The 24,337-nt window shown below is 38.6% G+C and overlaps 1 protein-coding gene across 2 annotated transcripts in view; it reads left to right on the top strand.

The window, feature by feature from the left end:
* Positions 1-24,337, top strand: part of LOC122790085 (protein eva-1 homolog C-like) — a 659,115-nt gene that overhangs the window by 521,807 nt on the left and 112,971 nt on the right. Inside the window, exon 5 of one of the 2 annotated variants that reach the window (XM_044057647.1) lies at positions 18,135-18,218. The exons of the other annotated variant lie outside the window; for it this stretch is intronic. Within the exon in view, the coding sequence (XP_043913582.1) occupies positions 18,135-18,218 (84 nt within the window). The remainder of the gene's footprint in view (positions 1-18,134; positions 18,219-24,337) is intronic. 2 annotated transcript variants of the gene reach the window in all.

The following is a 24,337-nucleotide window of genomic DNA, read 5'->3' as shown; positions in this document are numbered from 1 at the left end:
TTTTGTAATAAGCATTTTTGCAACAATTGGTCAGATTGAGTTCAAATTCTAGATGAATTAGTTATTTTAAAATGAATTAGTTATATTGTTTCTAATAAACGTTCAGTGGGTGTACAATACTGTGTTCCCTCATCTGTTGGAGCTTATATTTTACATATATACACAAATATATATATATATATATATATATATATATATATATATATATATATATATATATATAAATATATACATGTACACATGCACATTTCAAATCAAGAGCTGCCTAACAAGCAACTGCCCCAACCACCTATCTCTCAAGAACATGGTGACTACCTACCCAAACACCCAGGATCAAGGCTATACAAAGAAAAGAAAAAAAAAAAAACACTAATACATACCACAGACCATCTGCCACCCACCAGTACCCGGAGACCTACCATTCCTACTGTTATACCTACAGGTCATCATGGGCGTACCCTGCCTTAGCATGTTCACGCCAAAATGTGAGTGCTTAACCCAACTACACTAGATTAAACCTCTTAAGCCCCTCCTCATCATTATCTCAATTCCTCCCAACCATCCCTGCCTCTACTTAGCCCTTTCACCTCCCAACCCACTTAACTCCCCCTAATATCAATCTACCCCCCATGAAGATGTTCCAGGACAACTTGGCTTGTTGCCAAACTTCATTTATGCCTGATTGAACATAACAATTTTGGCTCTGTCTTTTATGCAGATAACCTATGCAATATATGTATGCTTCACAAATATTACAGTGCTCTGTGTGCAGTCTATTAAATATTTTACAGAACCACATGATTCTCCACATAACTATTTCACTGAATTTATCAAACACATTCATTAGTGTCCCTAATGCAGCACAACTGACCTCATGTTTGCAGTGAGACAGAAAGTTGAGAAGAAGCTACAGATGAGGAAAGAATCCAACTGGATATTCCTAGACTGGGAGAAACCATATGACAAGGTCCCAAGAAAGCTGATTTGGGCAGTCCTGCAGTGGTTCAAAGTCCAAGAAACATTGGTAGAATTAGTGCAGGCTATATACAAGGACCCAATGACTCAAGTACGAACAGTGTTCGGCCTCACAGAGGGGTTCCCAGTGGTAGTGGGTGTACACCAGGGTTCAGCTCATAGCCCACTGCTGTTTATACTGGTGATGGATTACATTAGCAAAGAGGTCAGAGAGGACATATGAACAAAGTTGGTGTATGTAGATGATGTGGCAACACAAGCAGATTCTGAGCAAAAACGTCAGCAAAGAATAGGAGAATGGAATACAAAACCGAACCCACATAAGATGAAGCTGAGTGTTGCATGTCTCAAATGAGACACTGAGGCACTGTCATGGGTTCAAGTTGTTTATTGTACATAAACACATCAGGAGCTGTAACTGCAACATATATATATATATATATATATATATATATATATATATATATATATATATATATATATATATATTTAAGCTAAATGACTCATTACTTCAAACACACTTGCATGTGTATCTCCATTCATGTCTGCATTCACTCTGACTGACTATACAAAATGGCACTGATCTTGGACATGCTCAGTAACTTATATGCACGTGCTATTTAGCTACAGTGGCTGACTAGGTAAAATACACACAATGACCTACATCCTCCCTCTTTCATTTGTTCGACACACAGTAGGAGAACAAAATATTTTACAAGCTAGACATCAGATCAGCATTTAATAACAAATGAATTCAAATCCAAGTCACTGTGTATCTGGGAATGGGTCTGGAAATTCTATTGGACCTGGTCACATAAAAACTTTGACTGGATTTAGCAATAGGGGCAGTCTCTGGGGATTCTTTTACAATTGGAACTTCTGAGATTACATCAGGATTACTTGAAGAAAGTACGCTGTCCTCTGGAATTCGATCAAGTGCGTCACTGGTTTGGAGACTGGTAATATGTGTCTTCAATTCCTTCTGAAATCCATTCCATCAGATTGCACAATGTAAGATCTCTGTTCTTTACAGATATTTCTGACATTTCCCACTTGGTCATATCCTTTAGATGTTTGCAATCTCACCTTGTCTTAATGGTCTGAGGGGGTTTGCTAGACTTATCATAGTACAACTTTTTTGCTGGCATATTTTCAAAAGCTGAGTCTTGACCATTCTGTTGTTGTTTGCATTTGGAATCAATAACTGTTTACTGATCAGAAGAGTTGCTCTAGTTTATTTATTTATTTATTAATTTATTTAACATTTGTTTACTGGGAAAGTCTGACTTGGAATGATGCCAATTTTCAGTGGAGGCCTGGGGAGGAATGCTCCAGACGCATGTCTTTGTAACCTGGAAGGAAACTAGAGCACCTGGAGGAAACCCACATGGACACAGGGAGGACATGCAGACTCCACACAGAAGGAACCCCAGCCAAGAATCAAACCAGGCAACCTCTTGCTGTGAGGTGACAATGCAACCGCTGCACCACTGCACCATCCAAGTCTGCCTGGACATCAATCACTGAGCAGGTGAACCAAGCAAATCATCTTGAGGAATGTTTCTGAGATAAAGTAAGTTAAGAAAAACATGGGTACCATCTCTCTTGGATTTCTTCAACACGTACAATGTACTTTGAACTGCACGATCTAGTCTTTTTTTTTGTTTTGGCGGTCTTTCATTTCCTTTTCCCTTATTTCCCAGTTCTCTATAAAACCATTTTGGGTCATCAATAAATTGCTTATTTTGTACTTTTCCTTTATATTTATCTTCGTATCTTCTAAGTTTTTCTGCCTGTGCTGAAATTTTTAGTTTGTTATCTGCGATAGTGCATGATAGATCCTGGTCTGTTCTAATACTGCGCATTGCTTTTATCACATCTATCTTTCTTAATATTTTTGTTAACCTACTCCCTCTTCTATAGTCTTCTAACACTGACACTTCTTGTCTTAATTGCTTTATAGTTTTCTCTATTTCAATACTTCCATGATGGTATTCGATTTCTCCCCTTCCTTTCCCTCACTACCCCGTGTTCCTGTGGTAGAACTTTATCAGTTATTAATTTAGCTCCACAGTAATATATCCTGTTTACTTCTGTTACATCACACGGATCTCTATGGACAGTCCTAATTACTGTGTTCATTTGTTTTATCAAACTTCTGACTTTTTGGGTTTTGTTGACCTTCTGCAGTCTAGTTCTTTTATTGATCTTGCTAAATCACTCTTCTCTTAGCTCATTTTCTTCCATATTGAGGGCGCATATTTTGTTTTCCATTTCCTGTGGACATTCTATAGAAAGTTCTATAACATCTTCCTGTGGCACATTCTCTTCAGTTTCATCCTGTGCCATCCTTTGCTCTATCATATGGGAACTCACTTGGCTTATCACTCCTCAACCTTGACTGCATCAGAGTTCCCATAATATATCGGTAATATTCTGTAGGACTGTTTTTATTTTCCTGAAGGATCTGTGTCCAAAATCCCACTCTGCTTATTTCTCGAATTACCTCCCCTGATTCAGCATCATCTCATTGCACGCTGAATTGTAGCTTTCTGTTTGTGTTATGTGTAAGAGTTTTAACTGTATAGCTCTAAAATATCCTTTCAAATCAAGTAATTCTAAAGCTCCTTGTTCTATTGACAGGATTAAGTTATCCCACTTGACTCTCCCCCTCTTCACCTCCCAAATAATATCCTTCTACAGTGTATTGATTACCATCCACAACTTCTCCTCTGGTTGACAAAAATATGTCAAGTATAAAACTAAAGGGATTAAAAGCATTTTTACTGTTTGTATCTTGCTATCCACAGGCAAGAGCTTCCAGTTTCTCAGTTTTTGTATTTTCTTTTTAGTCTCTTCCCACATATCCTTAGGTTCCATAACCGAAACCTTTTTAATCCATACTCCTAAATATTTCATTTTAACATGTTCTCATAAATGTGTGTATTCCTGGACCAGTTCATGTTTGGTTACATAGTTTATCGCTATAGCATTTGTTTTTTCTTCATTAATTTTATATCCTTCAAAAACAGAACTCTCAGAGTATTCCACAAGACTGAGATGTCCTTTTCTAGTTCCATCAGTTACAAAATAATATCATCTGCAAATAAAGCCAACACCATAGCAATTGTTACCTTGCAGTTCTGAGCCACTGTTTTCTTTACAAATGGTTTTAATATAATGCAAATAACAAAAAAGAAAGATGACACCCATCCGGTTCCTTTGTTCTGACACAGCTTATCAAAGTGGAACCCTCCCACTCTGATTTTTGCCTCCGATCCTTCATATATATCCCTCTAATTAGCCTTATTCTTGTATCAGGAAATGCAGACGCTTCCATTGCCCTGCTCATAAAATTCCAGCTTACTCTGCTGAATATTTTCTCTGCATCAAGCCCCACCAATAGTAGCATTATTTTCCTACATGCTGCTTCCTTCTGGGTTATCAATGTTCTATTAACGTTGGCAAATGATAAGCCTCCCCTCAACAAAACCACATTTCTCCATATATATCAATTTTGGCATCACCTTTGCCATTCCTTTAGTCATTATAGACATAAATGATTTATAATATAACTTAAATGGAACAATATATAACTGGATCATAGGTTCATATGTTCATAGGTAGGTACTAGGCTATGAATATATATAATATAGGGCCTATATAAGCCTAGCCAAAAAATGTACTCTGGCTTTAGCCACCCAAGAAAATTATTTTCCTGTGCCCGTGTCGAGCAGAGCCACAGAAGTGATCCCTGGGGTGAATTTCCCATTTCCCATCCAGTCATCAAGATTTTTCTTGAAGAGTGCTAATGAGGAGCTCTGTTTGACATAGATAGGTAGTCTGTTCCAGAGTATGGGAAGTCTCAGGGACAGGAATCTATCCCTCTATCATGTTCTGTTTATTGTGGTGACAAGGTTTAAGTCCCTAGAGCGTGTAGCTCGGAGGGATTGGGATTTCTTAAGGTGTAGCATGTCCAACAGCTCTGGGTTTGACATAGCTTTGTATGTTAGGCAGACATCGCCCCTGAGTAGGCGATATGCGATGGAGTCTTTACCATCTTTTGGTATTACAGCCACCACAGCTTTTTTTTACCAGAATGCTGGTGCCTCCCCTCCTTTTAAAATACTGTTAAACTAAACCTCCCATATTTTTATCACTTTCTTCCATCATAGCTTGCAAACTCCTCCCTGAATACCATCTAGTCCTGAATACTTTCCTGCAGATCAGTTATGCATCACCACTTTTATCTCAACTGGTCCTATCTTAAGTGTGAGTTGTTGAGTCTCATACACATAATAGCTTTGTTCATCCTTATACTGGTGCTACGTATAATTTTAAAGCTCAAGCGACTTGCAGGACAAAATATTTAGTTTACTTGGCACAGTGCAATGTCTGCAAAAATTTTACATATGCAAAACCAATAGGATGCTATTTTAAAGAATGAAGGAGCATCGAGGGGACATCAGGAACTCTAATATTAATAATTCTCTGGCTAGGCATATTAAAGACACTGATATTGCACAATTTTAATTTTAACGTTATTGAGATGGTAAATGAAAATGGGAAATGTGGTCATATTACTAACTATACTGAAAGCCATGAATTGTTTTGGATACTGCATCTCCAAGCTGATAAAGCTTTTGGATTAAATGACAAGGTTTCTTTAAAACCTAAATTGAAGAACAGGATGTTTTAATTGTTTCTTATCATGTGTTCGTCAACTGCATATTTTATTGGCTGCTTCTTTTTTAATTCTGTATTTAACAACTGAATTGTATACTTTAACATGGTCTGAAGAAGGTTTTACGAAAGCACTTACCAGTTTTATTTATTAAAGTGTTTACAAATACCTTCTAGACTCTGGCACAGTTTTTTACTAAAGTTCTCAATTAAATGCACATGTTCCTGCAAAATATAATTTCTGTCAAGTCTGCTGTGGGTCTATATCAGTTCTGTGAAAATCCCTTTCAGCGAATACCAAAAGAGTGACACGTATTAATTGAACTGCAAATAGACCGAACGCACTAAACCATGAAATTTAAAATATCAAACGGTCATAGTCGGCCAACCCCACCACCCGTTACATACCACCTACCCAAACAAAATAAATAAACCACATGCATACACTAACCAAAACCTACTCCTAGCCCTAAAGTAAAGCACCAAAACCCAACTTCTAACCCTACACTAAACCCCACATACACAACTATCTATGCACTATCCTTAACCCCTCCCTAACCCTAAGGTCCGTAACTACCACACACTTCCCCTACGGAGATATACCCTAACAAAATAAATAATACACATAAATACATTTAACAAAACCCTACTTCTAGCACTGCACTAAACCTCACATACACAACTATCTATGCACTATTCTTAACCCCTCCCTAACCCTAAGGTCCGTAACTACCGCACACTTCTCCTATGGAAATATACCCTAACAAAATAAATAATACATATAAATTCATTTAACAAAGCCCTACTTCTAACACTACACTAAATCTTACATACATTACCTATCTATACACTTACCTTAACTCGCACTCTACCCTAAGGTCCATACCTATCGCACACTTACCTTACGGAGCTATACCACAGACGGGCCAAACAAAACACTTCGACATTTCGGATTTCGCTGTTTTGGACGTTCGGCATTTACATAGTTTGCACAATACATAGCACAAAACATCGATCATTTCGTATTCATGGAAACGGCATTTCGATTGTCTGATAGGGAGCCATTATTGTACCTCAGGGAATAATATGTACATTTTCCCAGTGTTCCTACTACTGAATTCATGCCTTTCATACCAAATATTTTCATAACTCTCTTCAGAAATTTACTCTCTTTTGTTATATTTTCCCTCCTTAGCCTCCCAAATACATCGTCATTGTTGCAAATCAAATTCTAGTCCCCATGTCTAAGTAATAGCCCCTGAAAGCTGATTATTTGTCCCAAACATTTTTAAGTTCTGAAATAGTTTTAATTGGAATATAGATACATGCCAACACAATCTAAGACACTCCCCCAGGACATCTCTTTACCGCATTCTACCTAATAAACCCTTTCTGCACTTGCTTTTAGTCCTTTTTAATTTAATTACATTTTTTCAAACTGTGTGTGGACTAATATTGCTACATATTCAAGTGTGCCAGCTTGCACTGCATGAGAATTGTATTTACTACTTTACTACTGCTTTTGCTACTTTTCTTAAAAAAAAAAAAAAAAAAAAAATCTTCTGCTTTTACTGTACTTGTGTTTCTTCCTACTTTATTTTGCTTTTGCGTCATCTTAAACGTTCTCAATTGTATTTATTACTGCTTGGTGTAACTCATTCTAAGCCTTTTAGTTTAAACACTTGGGCTTCAGACCAGTTGTTTTACATTGAGAGGGCTTGTGGTCTGCACTGTAGTGGCAGAACAGGTAGCTTATATCCCTCTAAGTTGGGAAATGCTGATTGAGGGCTCAGTGTCTGTTATTCTAAAAGTATATTAATTCTGGTTTAAGCACTTGGGCTTTCAGGCCAGTTATTTTACATTAAGAGGGTTTCGTGGTCTGCACTCTTGTGGGAGGAGAGGCTGGACTCTGCCCTTCTGAGCTGGGAATTTCTGGTTGAAGGCTTATAGTGCATGCATATCTGAATTTCTTCTTACTGAAATTGGTACACCTTGTTTGCTGTAGCATAGACTAGATCCAGGCCTGCTGAATCTAGTTTTGTTTGTATAACTTGAGCACTAATCCAGGCATTATTTAAAGTATTCAGTTGTATTTATTACTGCTTGGTAGTAACTTGGTTAAAGTGTAGCTATCATTCTAAGTCTTTTGGATTAAGCACTTGGGCTTCAGACCAGTTGTTCTACATTAGGAAGGTTTGTGGCACGCACTGTGGTGGCAGGACAGGTAGCTTTCATCCTTCTAAGTTGGGAACTGCTGATTGAGAGCTCAGTGTCTGTTATTCTTAAAGTGTATTAGCTCTGGTTTAAGCACTTGGGCTTCAGGCCAGTTATTTAACATTAAGAAGGTTCGTGGTCTGCACTCTTGTGGGAGGAGAGGCTGGACTCTGCCCTTCTGAGCTGGGAATTTCTGGTTAGAGGTTTATAGTGCCTGAATATCTGAACTGTATCTTACTGAAATTGGTACACCTTGTTTGCTGTAGCATAGACTAGATCCAGGCCTGCTGAATCTAGCTTTGTTTGTATGCTTGTTCTTTCCCTGGAACGCTAATTCCACCTAAAACGCGGCTTCTCAGCGCTTCTGTGCATCCCTAGTGATATCTGCATTGCTTACTGTACTTATTTCCTTGCTTCGCTTGAAAGAAAGTCACTGTTTGTCGTTTTTGCATTTAAGTTACCTGTAACACATTGCACTTGTTACCTGGCACTTGCTCACTAAAGCAATTATAAGTCAGCACTAAAAATTAAAAGCACTACACCCTCACTCCCCATTGGCCCTTGTTTTCAATTATAAAGGAATTCCCAATATTATTCTAGCATGTCCAAAGGTCAGTTGTCAATCTCCTCTCCGGTCCAGCTGGTGAATATGGGAATCTTGAGGCAATGTTACAACTGCCTCATGTACACAGACAACCCTTTCCTCCTCCCAACAAATTCCAACACATGTGAGAGATGCAACCATATAGCCAAACTGGAGGCTAAGCTCTCTCAACTCAGTACTGGCATAACCAGTCAGGAGGAGAAGGAAACCACACTCACTACAATTCCAGTCTCACATAGACCTACCACGACAGCAAACCAAACACATAATCACACAAAAACATACTGAGGCTCTAAATAAAGATCTGCCTAAGCAGCAGAGACCTCCAAAGCAGACACCCAAGCAACCGCTACCCCAAAACAAAACACGTGCAACACATATCTCACAAAGCCAGTGTGCGAACAGTCACAGCCCTTAAGGCTAAACAACACACCTGATACACTTGTAATAGGTGACTCTATCATCAGGCACACTGACGTCCCGCTCACCAGGCTGAACAAGGAGAAGGTCATGGTGAGCAGCCTGTCTGGCGCTAGGATCCGCCACATAACACAAGTACTCAGGTCACTCCAAGGCAAGTACAAATATGACTCAGTCATTGTCCATGCTGGTGTGAATGACCTGAGACGTACCTCCCTGGACTACATGAAAAGAGACATAGAGGAGCTCTCTGAGCATGTAGCCCAGGCTGGTATGACCCTGACCTTGAGTAGCATCTTACCTTCACCAAGAATGATGCCACAATATGAAGACAAGATGATCAATTTCAACAATTGGCTTAAGTATTGGTGTCATTCAAAGGGGATCCAATGCCTGTCAGCTTGGGATGATATGCACGACAAGCCACAATGCTTTGCTAGGGACGGCTTGCACCTGTCACCCCTGGGCTTTTGGATATTGGCAAAGGCTCTTGCTACCCCCATAGTGCCTTTTTAGGCAAGGCTCAAAAGACAAACCCACCTCCATAGGTATCACAAGGGATAAGAAACTAAGAGTAATGCTACTCAATGCTAGAAGTCTAAACCTCAAGATGCACGCACTCGAAACTCTCCTTACCATGGAGAACATCGATATCTGTGCAGTAACAAAAACCTGGTTCAGGACTCCCGAGAGCACCCCAGCACTACCAGGTTATACCTCATACCATGCTTTTCAGCCCCAAAACTTGGACCGAACCACAAAAGGAGGGGAGTATCGATATTCATCAAAGATACCCACACCTCCAGGTTGGTGGCAAAGCACGAAGCATCAGAGACTATCCATGTGCAACTAACAGTGGGTAAAACTGCCTTCCAGTTTATAGCCTGCTACAGACCACCCTCCCAAACCCAGGAACCCCACTCGGCCTTCCTGAGAACACTGGAAAATATGAAGGTCTCTCCGAACACCATTATATTGGGCGACTTCAACTACCCAAACATAGATTGGGAGCATTACTTTAGCTCCAACACCCTTGCCCAAAGGTTCCTAGAATTCATAAACTCAAATGCTATGGAACAACTTGTTACCACTCCCACAAGAGGGGAAAACATACTGGACCTGATCATCACCAACATGGGGACTCTATGCTCCAGACCAGAAGTGTATCCTCACTGGTAAGATCAGAACATAAACTGATCTCACTGGATATTCACATCCCGACCCCACCCCCTGCCCAGAAAACTACAGTGAAAAACTTCTCTAAAGCAAATTTCACACTCCTCAAAACCAAGGTGGAATCCTTCAAAGCCCCCGGGCCTGTGGAAAATACGGCCCAGACCGCAGAATCCTTTATAAATGCATTCTATGAACACCTTCAGGAATGCATGGATCATGCAATCCCAAATAAAACCAAGACCCAATCCTCCAAAGGCAGACGACCTGTCTGGTGGACCCCAGCCATAAACAAACTATACAATAGAAGGAGGAAGCTACTACATGATAGAGCAAAATCCCAAAAAGGGAAGGCATCTCTGATCAGTATTAGCAAAAAACTAAGGGCACTCATAAAATCGTCAAAGGCCAGCTTCGAGAGAAAAATTTCACAGGACACTAAAGATAATCACAAGCCTTTCTTTAGTTATGTTAGGAACCTGGGTGGGAATTCCCAGATATGCTCAGAATTAGTCCAAAATGACAAAAAATACACTGATCCCACAGACATTGCCAACATCCTAGCTGACAGGTTCAGCGCAAACTTCTCCCTCCCCTCCCCACCAAAGGGCAAATATCTATCCCAGCAGAGTGCTGCCCCCCGACATCTCAGATGCTCAGGTGGGAGCCGCCCTCTCCAAAGCAAAAAACACAGCATCAATGGGACCAGACGGTGTCCCAGGCTGTGTCCTACATGAACTCCAAGAAGAGCTAAACCCAAACATAAAACTACTGTTCAATCTCAGCCTTACTACAGGATATGTACCCAAAGAGTGGCATACAGCAACAGTGGTCCCTCTCCACAAAGGTGGTGCCTCAACGGACCCTGGAAACTATCGCCCTATAAGCCTGACTAGCTTGGTCTGCAAAGCTATGGAAAGGATCATCATGGACCTCATAAATAAAGATATTGGGACCTACAGACACTGGATCCTACCCAGTTTGGCTTTGTTAAGGGCAGATCCTGCCTCTTAAACCTGGTTGACTTCTTTGAAACAGTCACCAAGGCCATTGATGAAGGGAAGGTGGTCCACACAGCCTACCTGGACCTCGCAAAAGCCTTCGATACAATACCCCACTCAGGCATTATAGATAAGCTCACCAGCTTAAATATAAACCCCTATGTCACTAGATGGGTTGCAAACTGGCTCAAGGACAGAACCCACATGGTTAGAATTGCTGGAGCCATGTCAGACTCCAAACCAGTTACAAGTGGCGTCCCACAAGGCTCAGTCCTGGGACCTCTCTTGTTTGGTATATATTTCTCGGAGGTACAGGCCAACACGGAAGGACTGTGGCTGACCAAGTTCGCAGATGACTGCAAACTGGGCACCATAATCGACTCTCCAGCCGACACAAGCATCCTCCAAAAGGGCCTCATAGAAACAGACAACTGGTGCCAGAGCCATGGCCTCAAGCTAAACGCCAAGAAGTGTATAGTCATCCGCTTTGGCAAAAACAAAGTGCCCACAAATTACCACATAGGTGGTAATCCATTAAGTACAGAAGAAGTCATTAGGGACCTGGGGACCCAAGTTGATAGCAATCTCTCATTTGACAACCACGTGGCCAAAGTGGTTAGAAAAACATTTTATATAGCCCACCTAATCATGAAGGGATTCACATCTAGATTAGGGAGGTCATCGTGCCTCTTTACTCATCCCTCATCAGGCCCATAATCGAGTACAATGCCCTTTTGGGATGTACCTTACCAAACACCTGCAGCAACTGGAAAGACCCCAAAAGTACCTCACCAAGAGGATCAAAGGGCTCAAACAGATGCCATATGCTGCCCGGTTAAAGAAACTCCAGCTCTACTCAGTGGCATACCGCCTGCTCAGAGGTGACCTGTGCCTGATGTATAAGGCCATGTCCAACCTGGAATTAAGGGACATGCTGCACCTCAAAAAATCCAAATCCCATCGAGCTACGCACACGAGAGACTTGAACCTCAGCACTGAAATAAATAGGACATGCTGGAGGGACAGATTCATAACCCAGAGGCTCCCTTCACTATGGAATAAAATCCCAGTCCAGGTTAGGCAGAGTCCCTCATTGACTCTCTTCAAGAGGAATCTTGATGAGTGGATGGGAGATCATAGGTTTACCCCGGGTATCACTTCTGTGTCACTGTTAGACAGAGGCACAGTATACTAACCTCGAAAAAGGGCATAGCAAAATTAATTTAAAATGGGTGGAGAAAGCCAAACATACTCTGTCTAGGCTTATAAATGCCCTAGGGCAGATAGCCTAGTATGAACCTATGAACCTATGAACCTATGAACAATCCTCACCCCTTGCCAGTAACCCTTTAATTCCACAAATCTGCCGTTATTATTTTCTTCTCTTATATTCCTACTGGAGCTCTTGTAGCAAGTAGTACAAGCACTCCTCTTTTCATTTGTTCATAGGTTCATAGGTTGGTACTAAGCTATCGGCCCTAGGGCCTATGCAAGCCTAGCCATAACAATTCCCTGGATATTTTTTCCCCACAATATTTACTTCTCTCTGGAACCCTGTCTAGCAGGGGGACTGACATGATCACCGGGGTGAATTTCTTATCTCCCATCCAATCATCAAGGTTCCTTTTGAAGAGGGCCAATGAGGCGCTCTGCTTGACATGTATGGGCAGTCTATTCCAGAGTATGGGGAGTCTCTGGGTCAGGAACCTATCCCTCCAGCATGTTTTGTTCATTGTGATGACAAGGTTTAGATCCTTGGAGCGTGTGGCTCTGAGGGATTGGGATTTCTTTAATTGGAGCATGTCCAACAGCTCAGGGTTTGACATGGCCTTGTATGTTAAGCAGAGATCGCCTCTGAGTAGACGATATGCCACAGAGTATAGCTGGAGTTTTTTTAGATGATCAGCATATGGCATCTGCTTTAGGCCTGTGATTCTTTTAGTGAGGTATCTCTGTGGCCTTTCCAGCTGCTGCAGATGTCTTGCGAGGTACATACCAAACGGGGCATTATACTCTATAATGGGTCTAATGAGGGATGAGTACAGTGGGACAATGACCTCCTTTTTCTGGATGAAAAGCCCTTAGTGATGAGGTGTGCCACACAGAAGGATTTTCTGACTGTTGTGGCAATGTGGTTATCAAATGTGAGACCACTGTCCACCTGTGTCCCTAAGTCACTCATCATAATTTCGATGTTTAGTGTCCTGACACCTATGTTGTAATTCATGGGTACATGTTTTATTCCAAATGGGATAACTATACATTTATTGGCATTAAGCTTGAGCCCATGACTCTGGCACCAGGCATCTGTTTCTGTAAGGCCCTTTTGTCATCTCCAATAGTCTACAGAATATCCATCCTGAAAAATTTTCTTTATCAAATTCACATACTCGTTTTTTTTCCAAATGTGTCTCCTGTGGCATTACTATTTACACTCTGCGTGTCCTAATATAATTAAGTATATTTCCTTTTTTTCTATACCTGTGAGACCATTCACACTGCAAGATGATATGGAAAGTGTTGTCATTATGGTAAAAAGTCATTATTCCCACTTATTAAATATGTCAGCTTTTTAAAAGGTCTATTTCCAGCTTTTGTGATACATGTACCCATTAATGTTTCACAGATTATTCCTTTATACGTTTTTTCTTATCATCAACCTTGAACCCTGAGTCACATTTTACAAGAATTTTGTTTTTTATTAAAAAACAAATCATAATTTTCATTCATCTTTGTGTTGCCTTTGAATCTAGCCTGGTGGGGTTTTTTTTTCCGCTTTCCTTGCTCCTGATCTGCTTTGCTAGTTTTTGTTTACCATGGAGGAGGAACCAGCAGCTATTTATTTTTTTAACACCTTATTTTAAGGAGGCTAAATGATGATGAGATGAGGTTACCCTCGTTCGATTCTTCATTCCCTCCGGGATCAGGCAAAATCATCATTGCAGCAACAAAAGATCAACAGAGAGCGCAGGACGCAACGTAAGCACGCTAAGCTCCTTCCGCCCTTTCGCACACAGCATGAAAGAGAAAAATTACAACAATACTGCAAATAATGGTGAAGCATCGACAATATCGGTTATATTTAAAAATGGACTGAACTCCTAAAACTCGACCTAACAAAGGTAAAATAACAACACCTTACAGGGTTTTTCACCCCCCCAAGGATAGGGAGGGGAGGAAACATGAAATATCTATAGCAACAAGCAAAGGGGAGGAAGGAGAGGTTATTAGTACATAATTGTTCCAAATTCCATTCATATTCCAAATTCAACACTAATTGCACTGTGGTTAAATCAAACCTTCAGTATTTATAATTTAAGTGTTTCTAGATATATTTATTTTTATATTTTATGAATATATATTTACTATTTTCACTTGTAAACAAACAGATTTTTACAGTTATACAAATTTTGGAGTAGCCATTATTTTTATTTTTATAATTATTATATTATATTATTATATTATTTTATTTTTATTCTATTCTTGCATAATGTGATTTTTAAACAAAATTATTTCGATTATAGAATGTAGAGTTATTAGTTAATTATGTATTACAATGAACTAAAGAAAGATATTTACATATGGTTATATATTTATGTTATAATGACTGAAATTTCACATTGTTATATTTGTTATATTTATATTATTATGTATAATTTTATATATTTTGTATTTTGCTAAAATGAGTAAAATAATAGCACAATACTTGCACATTGCACTTTAAGAAATGACTGTTTTATTCAATTAATTAACAGTTTAATAGTTTAATTACCATCATTTAATGTATAAAAACTGACCATGATAGTGTTTTACCTTGTTTATTGAGGAAAGAGCCTGCATTTCAAATTGGGACTACATCTTTTATGTCATTTATGGTATTTTTTGTGCTATATACCTTCTAACTGTTTTGTTTGCAGATTGACTGCCTTGTTATTTAAGATTTTTTCTTGTGCTACTTTTTATTAAAAACCCTAAAAAAAAAAAAAACACATACACACTCCCAGAACCTAACAATACATCACACAAAAGTATGTACATTTTTAAATTAACCCTCCTAAAAGGAACATTTGTGCCAATTAGACAGCTGCTAATACAGACACTAATTAACCTGAAATTGAGGTTATCCATGTCGAGGTACGTTACTGATTGTGCTTCTACTTATACTAATTGGTGTCTGTTATTTGTTATCTTTACCACCATGTGAAAACTACTTGCATGCTTTCAGAAATCATTAACTTTTAGCCTTCAGCGTTTTGTTTTTATTGTCCTATTATTATCTTGCCTCCATGGAAAAGTAAGGGAAAAATACAAGCTGAAACATTTATTGTTAAAGGAAAACTTTTCATTATATTCAGTGTTCTCATATTTATTTAGTTTCACTTAAAATGTATTATTAGATTGAACCAAGGATTCCAACCCAGATATTCACCTATGCAAAAGTAAGAGAAAACATTTCAGCTCTATATACATTATGATCTGCATACTGTTATACCCCATCCTCCACCCCCAAAGCCCAAAATTACAGCATATTAAATTAAACATGCTTTTGTCTATCTTTTCTTCTATTTTTGCACTGCAATGCCTACATTTGTTAATTCCAAAAAAGAAGAAGGAGAACTTAGAGGAAGAAGAAAAAATGGCATCAGTTTACTTTAATAACTTTATCACATACAAGAACAATTAAAAATACTTTACTATAAAATATGCAACTTATGTTGTGAAAATAGAAGTGCTGTTAAGAAAATAAATAGTTTTTCTTACAGTTACCCATTTCTCTTCTTGTTTCCGTTCTCTCAGAGTACTTCTTAACATTAATAACATGAAGTGAGGAAAATGCTTTTCATTTCCTTACAAGTTTAACAATGTCAGCAACAGTGCACTCTTTTCACCTTTTCTACAACAGCCGCACTTCAGTTGATGCTTTGCAGTCTTACATTTACTGACTAATTTTGCTGATCTTCTTGCTGTTAATCTTCATCTCCCAGCTCCAAATTCCTGCTCAGTTCCTCTGTACTCCTGCTTCTTCTGGCCCTCCCCTGTGCCTTTCTCTGTCTCTCAGACATTTCCTTTGGGACAGTGGAAAAGATTTCACTAGCAAAGTCTCGCCATGTGCTTTATTATTATCAGAAAAATAAGAAGCTCAGTTGTCTTCTGCTTGGTGACTCATTTTTTGTTGGACTTTTGAATTTTCTCTTTAGCCTGTTCTGCATCAAAAAATTACTTTGATCGTTCAGAACAAATATTCTGAAGACAGCTGGATACAGGACTTGAATCTCTCGCCTGCCTTTCAACATTCCCTGATTACCCAAATACATTTGTTTCTCTTCTGCCTGGTGTACAGTGAATACTGATTTTCCACAAACACTCTACAGCCTCCAGCTTTTAATAGTTTACCCTTTTGCCACAGTTTTGTCAGTATCAACTCTTTCTCCTCGTAGTTTTCATATTTACTGATACAGGTCTTGGTTGCTTTCTCATAGCCAGATTTGGAGCCTGCACAAGGACTACCCTTTTAATTAACAGTTCCTGCTGTGGAATACCAGTCCAATTGCTTATATATGCCTTCATAAAATCATTACAGTCTGCTCCTTATAGTTTCTCTGGTACAGCAGAAAATCTCAAGTTTTCCCTCTGTGTTCTTGTCTTCTAATTCTCCCATTTTGTGAAACATCTCTTCATCAGGAGTCTCATACTCAGCCACTATTTTATTTCAGTTTGCTTCTGATCTTTTCAACTCATCTGAATATCTGTTTAAAGCTTCTTCCATTTCCAGCCTTTTGTTATTTAAGCTGATAGACTCCTTCAGTGTTTTGTTTATTTTAATCAGCTGTGAGGACATTTCACTTATTTTTTCCTCTGTATTTACTGGAAGCCATGTCTTGCACCAAGCCTGGAGCTTGAAATCTGCTTTTTGCTGACCAGCTGCAGGATTCTTCCAGTCTGTGTTTTCTCTTCAACTTTTATAGGCTCTTCTTTGCTGGCATCCAGGCAGTGTACTTACTAGCCAGCAACTCAGTTTTACTCAAGATGACAATATAACAGGCTGCTATTTCTCAGTCTGTTTTCACAATGGGAGACCGGACATTAAGCTGCTGATCAGTGTGCTGCCATCTTGGAAGTAATCACGCCCGCTGTTGTGAATTGCACAGATCATCCAAATTATATAAAGCAATGCAACTAATATATTTTTGTTTTTTTAAAAAAAAAGCATTTCAGACAATTATTCCACTGGTATGTGCCGCACTATACATGTGACATTTTAGCACACATCTGGCAGGTAGGCAGATTCATCAGAACAGAAGAAGACCTTGTGAAATGGTGATACAAGATATTATACAAGAAACAGATGAGAGAGAAAAAGAAAATTATAAAGAGACCCGTGGGGCCATAATAATGATTGTAAGTTAATGAAATAGTAAAGAGACCCGTGTGGGGCCATAATAATGATTGTAAGTTAATGAAATATATTTTAACAGAAAAAAAAAATAGAAGAAGAGTCATGTGGACACAAGCCACACATGCAGATATAAGCAGCTTCCTCCTACAAACACACATGCTCTGCATAATATAGATTTCTCAAATATTAATTTACTCAGTTCATAGAACCACTGCTCAAACGATGAGTGCCTGGAAAGTGCTTGTTGCCTGATGTGCTGAATGGCACAGTGAGGATGAGAGAGAAAGAGAGAGATTATTTAATCTGATAGTGTGCAGAGAGGATGAGAGAGAAAGAGAGAGATTATTTAATCTGATAGTGTGTTTTCCTTCCATTGGAGGAAACCAGAAAAAAAAGATAAAAATCTCAGCAGTCAGTCAGTGATGCCATATGGCAGTCCCGATCAATTGTGTAACGTCTTGTTGCCCGGACCACCTCTAGGTTTGCAGAGCCACCACACAAGACATTACACAATTGATCAGGACTGCCATATGGCATCACTGTATGGTATCTCAGGGTCACCTGTGTGCTGTATCATGGCTTAAAAAATAATATCGGGAAATGTGACGACATCCTCAGTTTATTGATACAGTTTTCAGTAAGGTTGTGTCCCCCTTGTTTGCTGCAGGTGGCTGGTTTAATGGCCCAAGGCGCTCCAGACTTCAGCAAGACATCTTTAACAACTGCCTAGAAACTCTTGCTCTCATCTGGGGTACGTCTTTACTTGATATTTACCCAAAAAGTATAAATATCTTCTCTGCTCATTATAAATGAACAGTTTGTTTTTCATGTAGAAATATGTTTTGGTTTGCAGAGACTAAACTGAGTTGCTGTGCAAAATTTTAATGTGCTGAAATGTTTTTATGCAGTTTTCTTACTTTGAATATGATTTCAAATTAATGACAGTTTTGTCACCTTGATTATTCCAACATTATTAGTGTTAAGATAATTTCTTAGAATGTGTTTCATACATAGACTAAAACAACAATCCCCTACCATTTGCAAGTTCACCTGTCATAGTATACAGTAGCAAAACTTTAAAACTGTACTACAACAGTATAGTTAACTGCTTTTGTATGTATATGCAATAGCAGTGACACCAATGAAATATTTCTACTTTCTTGGCACCTATCCTGGACTTAATAATACTGGAGACTTCACCCCCCTTAAACAGCTTATCAACCCTAACTGCACACCTCTATCTGCTCCCAACCTATGTAACTTTCTAATCTAACTCTCTAGACCTTGTCTCACATTAACTTCTCTATCCTAGCACATTACATAATTCTTATCTGCACAATGTAAGATTTTACGTCTGGTGACAAAACTATTGTTAGTCCTTCTGAATGATATAGGATTCTAAATCTGACAGACATAATGATTAGTTTACTGTAGTAAATCCTTGTTTTTTATGTATATGTTGCTTTGAATATTTTCTGTAAACTAGTTGTTGTTTGTTTACTTATTTTTGTAAATTATAATCTGTACAACATGTGGAGCATTTCTCCCAGGGCCGCCACTGAAAAACGGCTACTTAGCTCAGTCGGACAAACCCGGTCAACAAATGTAAAATTAAATAAATAAATAAACTGATTGCTTCAGAAATTAATCTATGCTCTGTGTTTGGAATGATGACATGGTGAAAATTATATTAAAAATGGGAACAGATCTAATGGAGTCTTGTCTGGATGCATAAGTGCATGATTAAAGGCCCTGTGTATCATTGCATATTCTTGAATCACTATGCTGAAACAATGTTTTGTAAGGGTTTTTATGTTTAGGCACTGTATTCCTCTGTCTGGGGACCTCTGTTTTTTTTTTTTTTTTTTTTTTATAGTAGTATCGAAGTTATTCCTCACCATTAAAATGCTACTGTATCTCCTGAGCTGACCTTATTAATGGTTTAGTAAAAGACTTTAGTAGGCAGCAATGAAACACTAATAAAGCAAGTAAGACGTGACAAAAGATAAGCTCATGATTTCTGATATGGGCTTGTTAATTGGTAGGAATGTCTCATAGTTTTACATTCAGGGATAAGGCTATACATACATATAGATAGATAGATAGATATTTAGATAGATAGATAGATAGATAGATAGATAGATAGATATTTAGATAGATAGATAGATAGATAGATAGATAGATAGATAGATAGATAGATAGATAGATAGATAGATAGATAGATAGATAGATAGATAGATAGATAGATAGATATTTAGATAGATAGATAGATAGATAGATAGATAGATAGATAGATAGATAGATAGATAGATAGATAGATAGATAGATAGATAGATAGATAGATAGATAGATAGATAGATAGATAGATAGATAGATAGATAGATAGATATTTAGATAGATAGATAGATAGATAGATAGATAGATAGATAGATAGATAGATAGATAGATAGATAGATAGATAGATAGATAGATAGATAGATAGATAGATAGATAGATAGATAGATAGATAGATAGATAGATAGATAGATAGATATTTAGATAGATATTTAGATAGATAGATAGATAGATATTTAGATAGATATTTAGATAGATAGATAGATAGATAGATAGATAGATATTTAGATAGATAGATAGATAGATAGATAGATAGATAGATAGATAGATAGATATTTAGATAGATAGATAGATAGATAGATAGATAGATAGATAGATATTTAGATAGATATTTAGATAGATAGATATTTAGATAGATAGATAGATAGATAGATAGATAGATAGATAGATAGATAGATAGATAGATAGATAGATAGATAGATAGATAGATAGATAGATAGATAGATAGATAGACGATAGATAGATCGATAAATAGATAGATAGATAGATAGATAGATAGATAGATAGATAGATAGATAGATAGATAGATAGATAGATAGATAGATAGATAGATAGATAGATAGATAGATAGATAGACGATAGATAGATAGATAGATAGATAGATACATAGATAGATAGATAGATAGATAGATAGATAGATAGATAGATAGATAGATAGATAGATAGATAGATAGATGATAGATAGATAGATAGATAGATAGATAGATAGATAGATAGATAGATAGGTAGATAGTAGCTTCACTATACAGTACTGGGTTGATTCCTGCAGTTTTTTCCAGAACTAGAGTTTGCAGATGTTGGTTAATGCTTGTTCCTCTGTTCTGTGGCCAGGTTATCTAATGAAGAAATGTTTATATCACCCCCCCACCCCCGTGAAATAGAAAGAGGAACTAGAACTGCTCATCTACAGGATCATAGATTGTTACTAGACTAAGGACCATAATGGTCATTATAAGTCTTACTGTGCTCCCCAACCCAATTTGTCCCAAGAGTACCTTGGGCATCTATTAGGAGGGGTTTATGTTAGTAAGGAGGTAGCTAAGGGATTTGTGTGTATGTGTGTGTGAGGGGATGCTTATTGGAGAAATTTTATTTAGTGACAGCCTCTGTAAATTGGTGATACAGGAGTCAGACCGGGGGTGAATTTGTGATTTCCCATCCAGTAGTCAAGGATTTGTTTGAATAGGGTCACAGATAAACTCTGCTTCACATGGATGGGGAGCCTATTCCATAACATGGGGATCCTTTGAGTCATATATCTGTCCTTCTAGCATGTTCTATGTATGTCACAAGTGAAGTTCAAATCCTTTGATCTAGTGCTTCTAGTGCTGTTTGTTTTGCAGATGAGTAAAAGAACCATCAGAGCTGGATCTGGGAATGCCTTATAAGCTGGGCATAAATTGCCTGTCACTAGCCTGTAGGATACCAAGTACAGAGATAAGGCTTTTGAGAGATTCTTTAGGACAGGGAGCATGCACATGCTCTTGATTCTCCTAGTGAAGAACTTTTGTGAGAGTTCAAACTGTTGCAAGTGTCTGGTTATGTACATGCCAAAGCGGGTCTTATACTCAATAAGGAGTCTGATAAGGGATGAGTAGAGTGACACTGTGACTTCCTTGGACCTAGATGCCATACCCCTACCTATAAGTTGGTGACACAGAAAGAATTTCTTAGTATCTTTGCTACATGATGGTTGAAGGACAGATTACTGTCTACATATGTTCCCATATCCCTAACTATTAGGTCAACTCTTAGGAGTGTTTTACCAATGGAGTAATTAATATAGATGTACAATTTCCCAAAGGGAATTGTAATGCATTTCTTGGCACTGAGTTTTAAACCATGGCTTTGGCACCCGTCATTTGTCTGTGGTAGACTCTCATGCAAGACAGTGGTGTCATGTGGGGAATCTATGTTTGCTCCCAATTTATAGTCATCTGCAAACCTGGTGTGCCAAAGGCTTTGATGTTAGCCTTGACTTCCAAGAAGTAGATGCCAAACAGGAGCAGGCCCGACACAGAGCCCTAGGGTACTCTACTGGTTCCTGGGTCCTATCTGTGAGCCAGCCAGCAAGCCAGTGAGTTATGTAGGTATTTATGTCTAGTTCAGAGAGTTTGTTAACAATGCCTGAGTGTGGTATTGTATCGAATGTCCTGGCCAGGTCAAGATACGCAGTATGCACTGTTTAACCCTCATTTGTTGCCTTGGTGACTTTCTCTAAGAAATCAATCAGGTTAAGTAAGCACAACCTTTCCTTAACAAAGCCCAACTGGGATGGGTCCAGTGTCTGTGTACGTTATCAATATCCTTGTTGATCATTTCCATGACAACTTATTCCATGGCTTTGTATATTTGACTTGATAGAATGATGGTTCTATCATTCCCAGGATTGGTTGATTGTCCACCCATATGAAGAGGGATGACCATTGTGTCCTCATTCTCTTGATATGCAAACTGTTTTGAGGCTGTAGTTGAAAACTGCTTCAAGTGGTCCTGATAGGTCAAGTTTTAGACTGTTTAGCAAGCCACCAAAGATATTGATGGAGACCACTGAAGCTGTGTTTTTGGCCTTAGTGAGCACTTCCAGAACCTGATCCTTGCTAATAGTTGCGGATAGTATGCTAGAAAGGATTTTACAGGGGGTAGCCAGGGGGGACATTTGCTATATCTCCCTGTTCAGTGAAGCTGATGCCATTAGCCACCAGTTCAGCACTCTGCTATGTTTTATCTTTAATGTTTCAAACATAAAGGAAGGAGGCTTTGTGATTGCCCTTAGTGTGAGAGGCTATCCTGACCTTGTAATTGCATTTGCTAGACTTAATTAGACCTATTAGTTTGTTGTTTAGTTGAATCAGAGAGTTATTTTCTTTATGATAGTTTGGTCTTTCTGATTTTAGCTCTAATTTTCTGTTGTTATATAGAGGAGGATTCCAACAATGGGGTTTGTTTTCGGTGTTTGTTTTGGGCTAACTACTGGTAGGTACAGCATTCTCTATGCAGCCATTTACATGTTTGTACAGGGTTTCTGTAAATAATTCTGCATAGGTAGATCAAGTTTAGGGGTTAGGAGGAGCCTTACATTTTGACAAACTGTCTCTTAATAGGATATAGTTTGCCTTAGAATAGTTTGTAACTAGTCAGTTGGACCACACACCTCCAAGTAAGGTGTGCGATCTAACTGAATAGAACCCGCCTATTCAAGCACAGGTGTCCCAACAGTGCCGTATGGTGTTGCCATTCAACTCCAGAGTTATCCTTAACAAAACACTGCTGGTGATTGCATCTTGAATAAAAAGCACCCTGCACACTTCCCAACTGGAAAGAAACTGAACAGAACCCTCCCATTCAAGCACAGGTGTCCCAACAGTACCTTACAATGTCTCCATTCAACTCCAGAGTTAACCTGTAACAAAACACTGCTGGTGATTGCATCTTGAGTAAAAGGCACCCTGCACATTTCCCAACTGGAAAGAAAGTACGTCCTATAATAAATATATCTTCTTTTGAAACAACGGGTACTAGTCTGTAATCTTGGCATGCACACCTAGCTTGGACTATTTCCCTGGGAACCCCCTTTAACATTCACTGCTAATCAGGACTAAAGCAAATAACTTAGAACAGGCTACCCTCAAATAAGAGGCAGTTATCCCGAGAAACCTTGCCTGACACACTCTAGTATAGCTGCTTTTCCTTATCTCTAACTTAACAGCACGCTAATTTACTTCTTATAGTATCATAGAAGAATTACTTCTCAATTTCAATTCTGTCCGTAGCTTAATTGACTTTCTACAAGGGATAATACTGTACCTTAATCAGAAATTCTCTGGACTGCTGATTGATTTTTTTAACAGTATCTCACAGTGATCTTGGCTCTGTCCGCTCCATTTGCCCTTTGCTCTGCTCAGGCTCACTCTGCTTCACTACCCTACTCCCAATTCCCACATACTCCTACTACACCTACATTTAACCTTCACTAATCACTCCCACAAAGCAGCTCACACCAATCAGGTAAACTAACAAATTATAAATACAACCCATCTGCATTTTCCCAAAGGAACCAATACTAAAATGCTAGAAGTCTAAACATGAAACTGCACTCATTGCAAGCATTCTTAACCCTGGAAGATGCTGACATTGGTGCAGTCACAGAAACCTGGATCAAAGCTGCAGAGAGCATCCCAGCCCTACCAGGTTACTCATCCTATCATACATAAAGACCCCAAACCATGGTTAGCAAAGCAAAAGGAAGTGGAGTTGCAATATATATTAAAGACATACACACCTCCAGGCTGGTCAAACAGTATAGCATACAGGAGACACTCTATGTGCAGTTAACCACTGACAAGACCCCTATTCAAATCATAGCTAGCTAAAGGCATCCAACTTTGACTCAAGATGCCCACTAATCTTATCTGGATCTCTTTGAATCTGTCAAAATTACCCTGATCCTGAGAAACTTTAACTATCCAACCAGAG

The sequence above is a fragment of the Protopterus annectens genome, chromosome 15.part0 (genome assembly GCF_019279795.1).
Source record: "Protopterus annectens isolate FY-2018-M chromosome 15.part0, PAN1.0, whole genome shotgun sequence".
Lineage (NCBI taxonomy): Eukaryota > Metazoa > Chordata > Ceratodontiformes > Protopteridae > Protopterus > Protopterus annectens.
The sequence above is the reverse complement of the archived record's forward strand: the minus strand, read 5'-3'. Positions and strand labels throughout refer to the sequence as shown.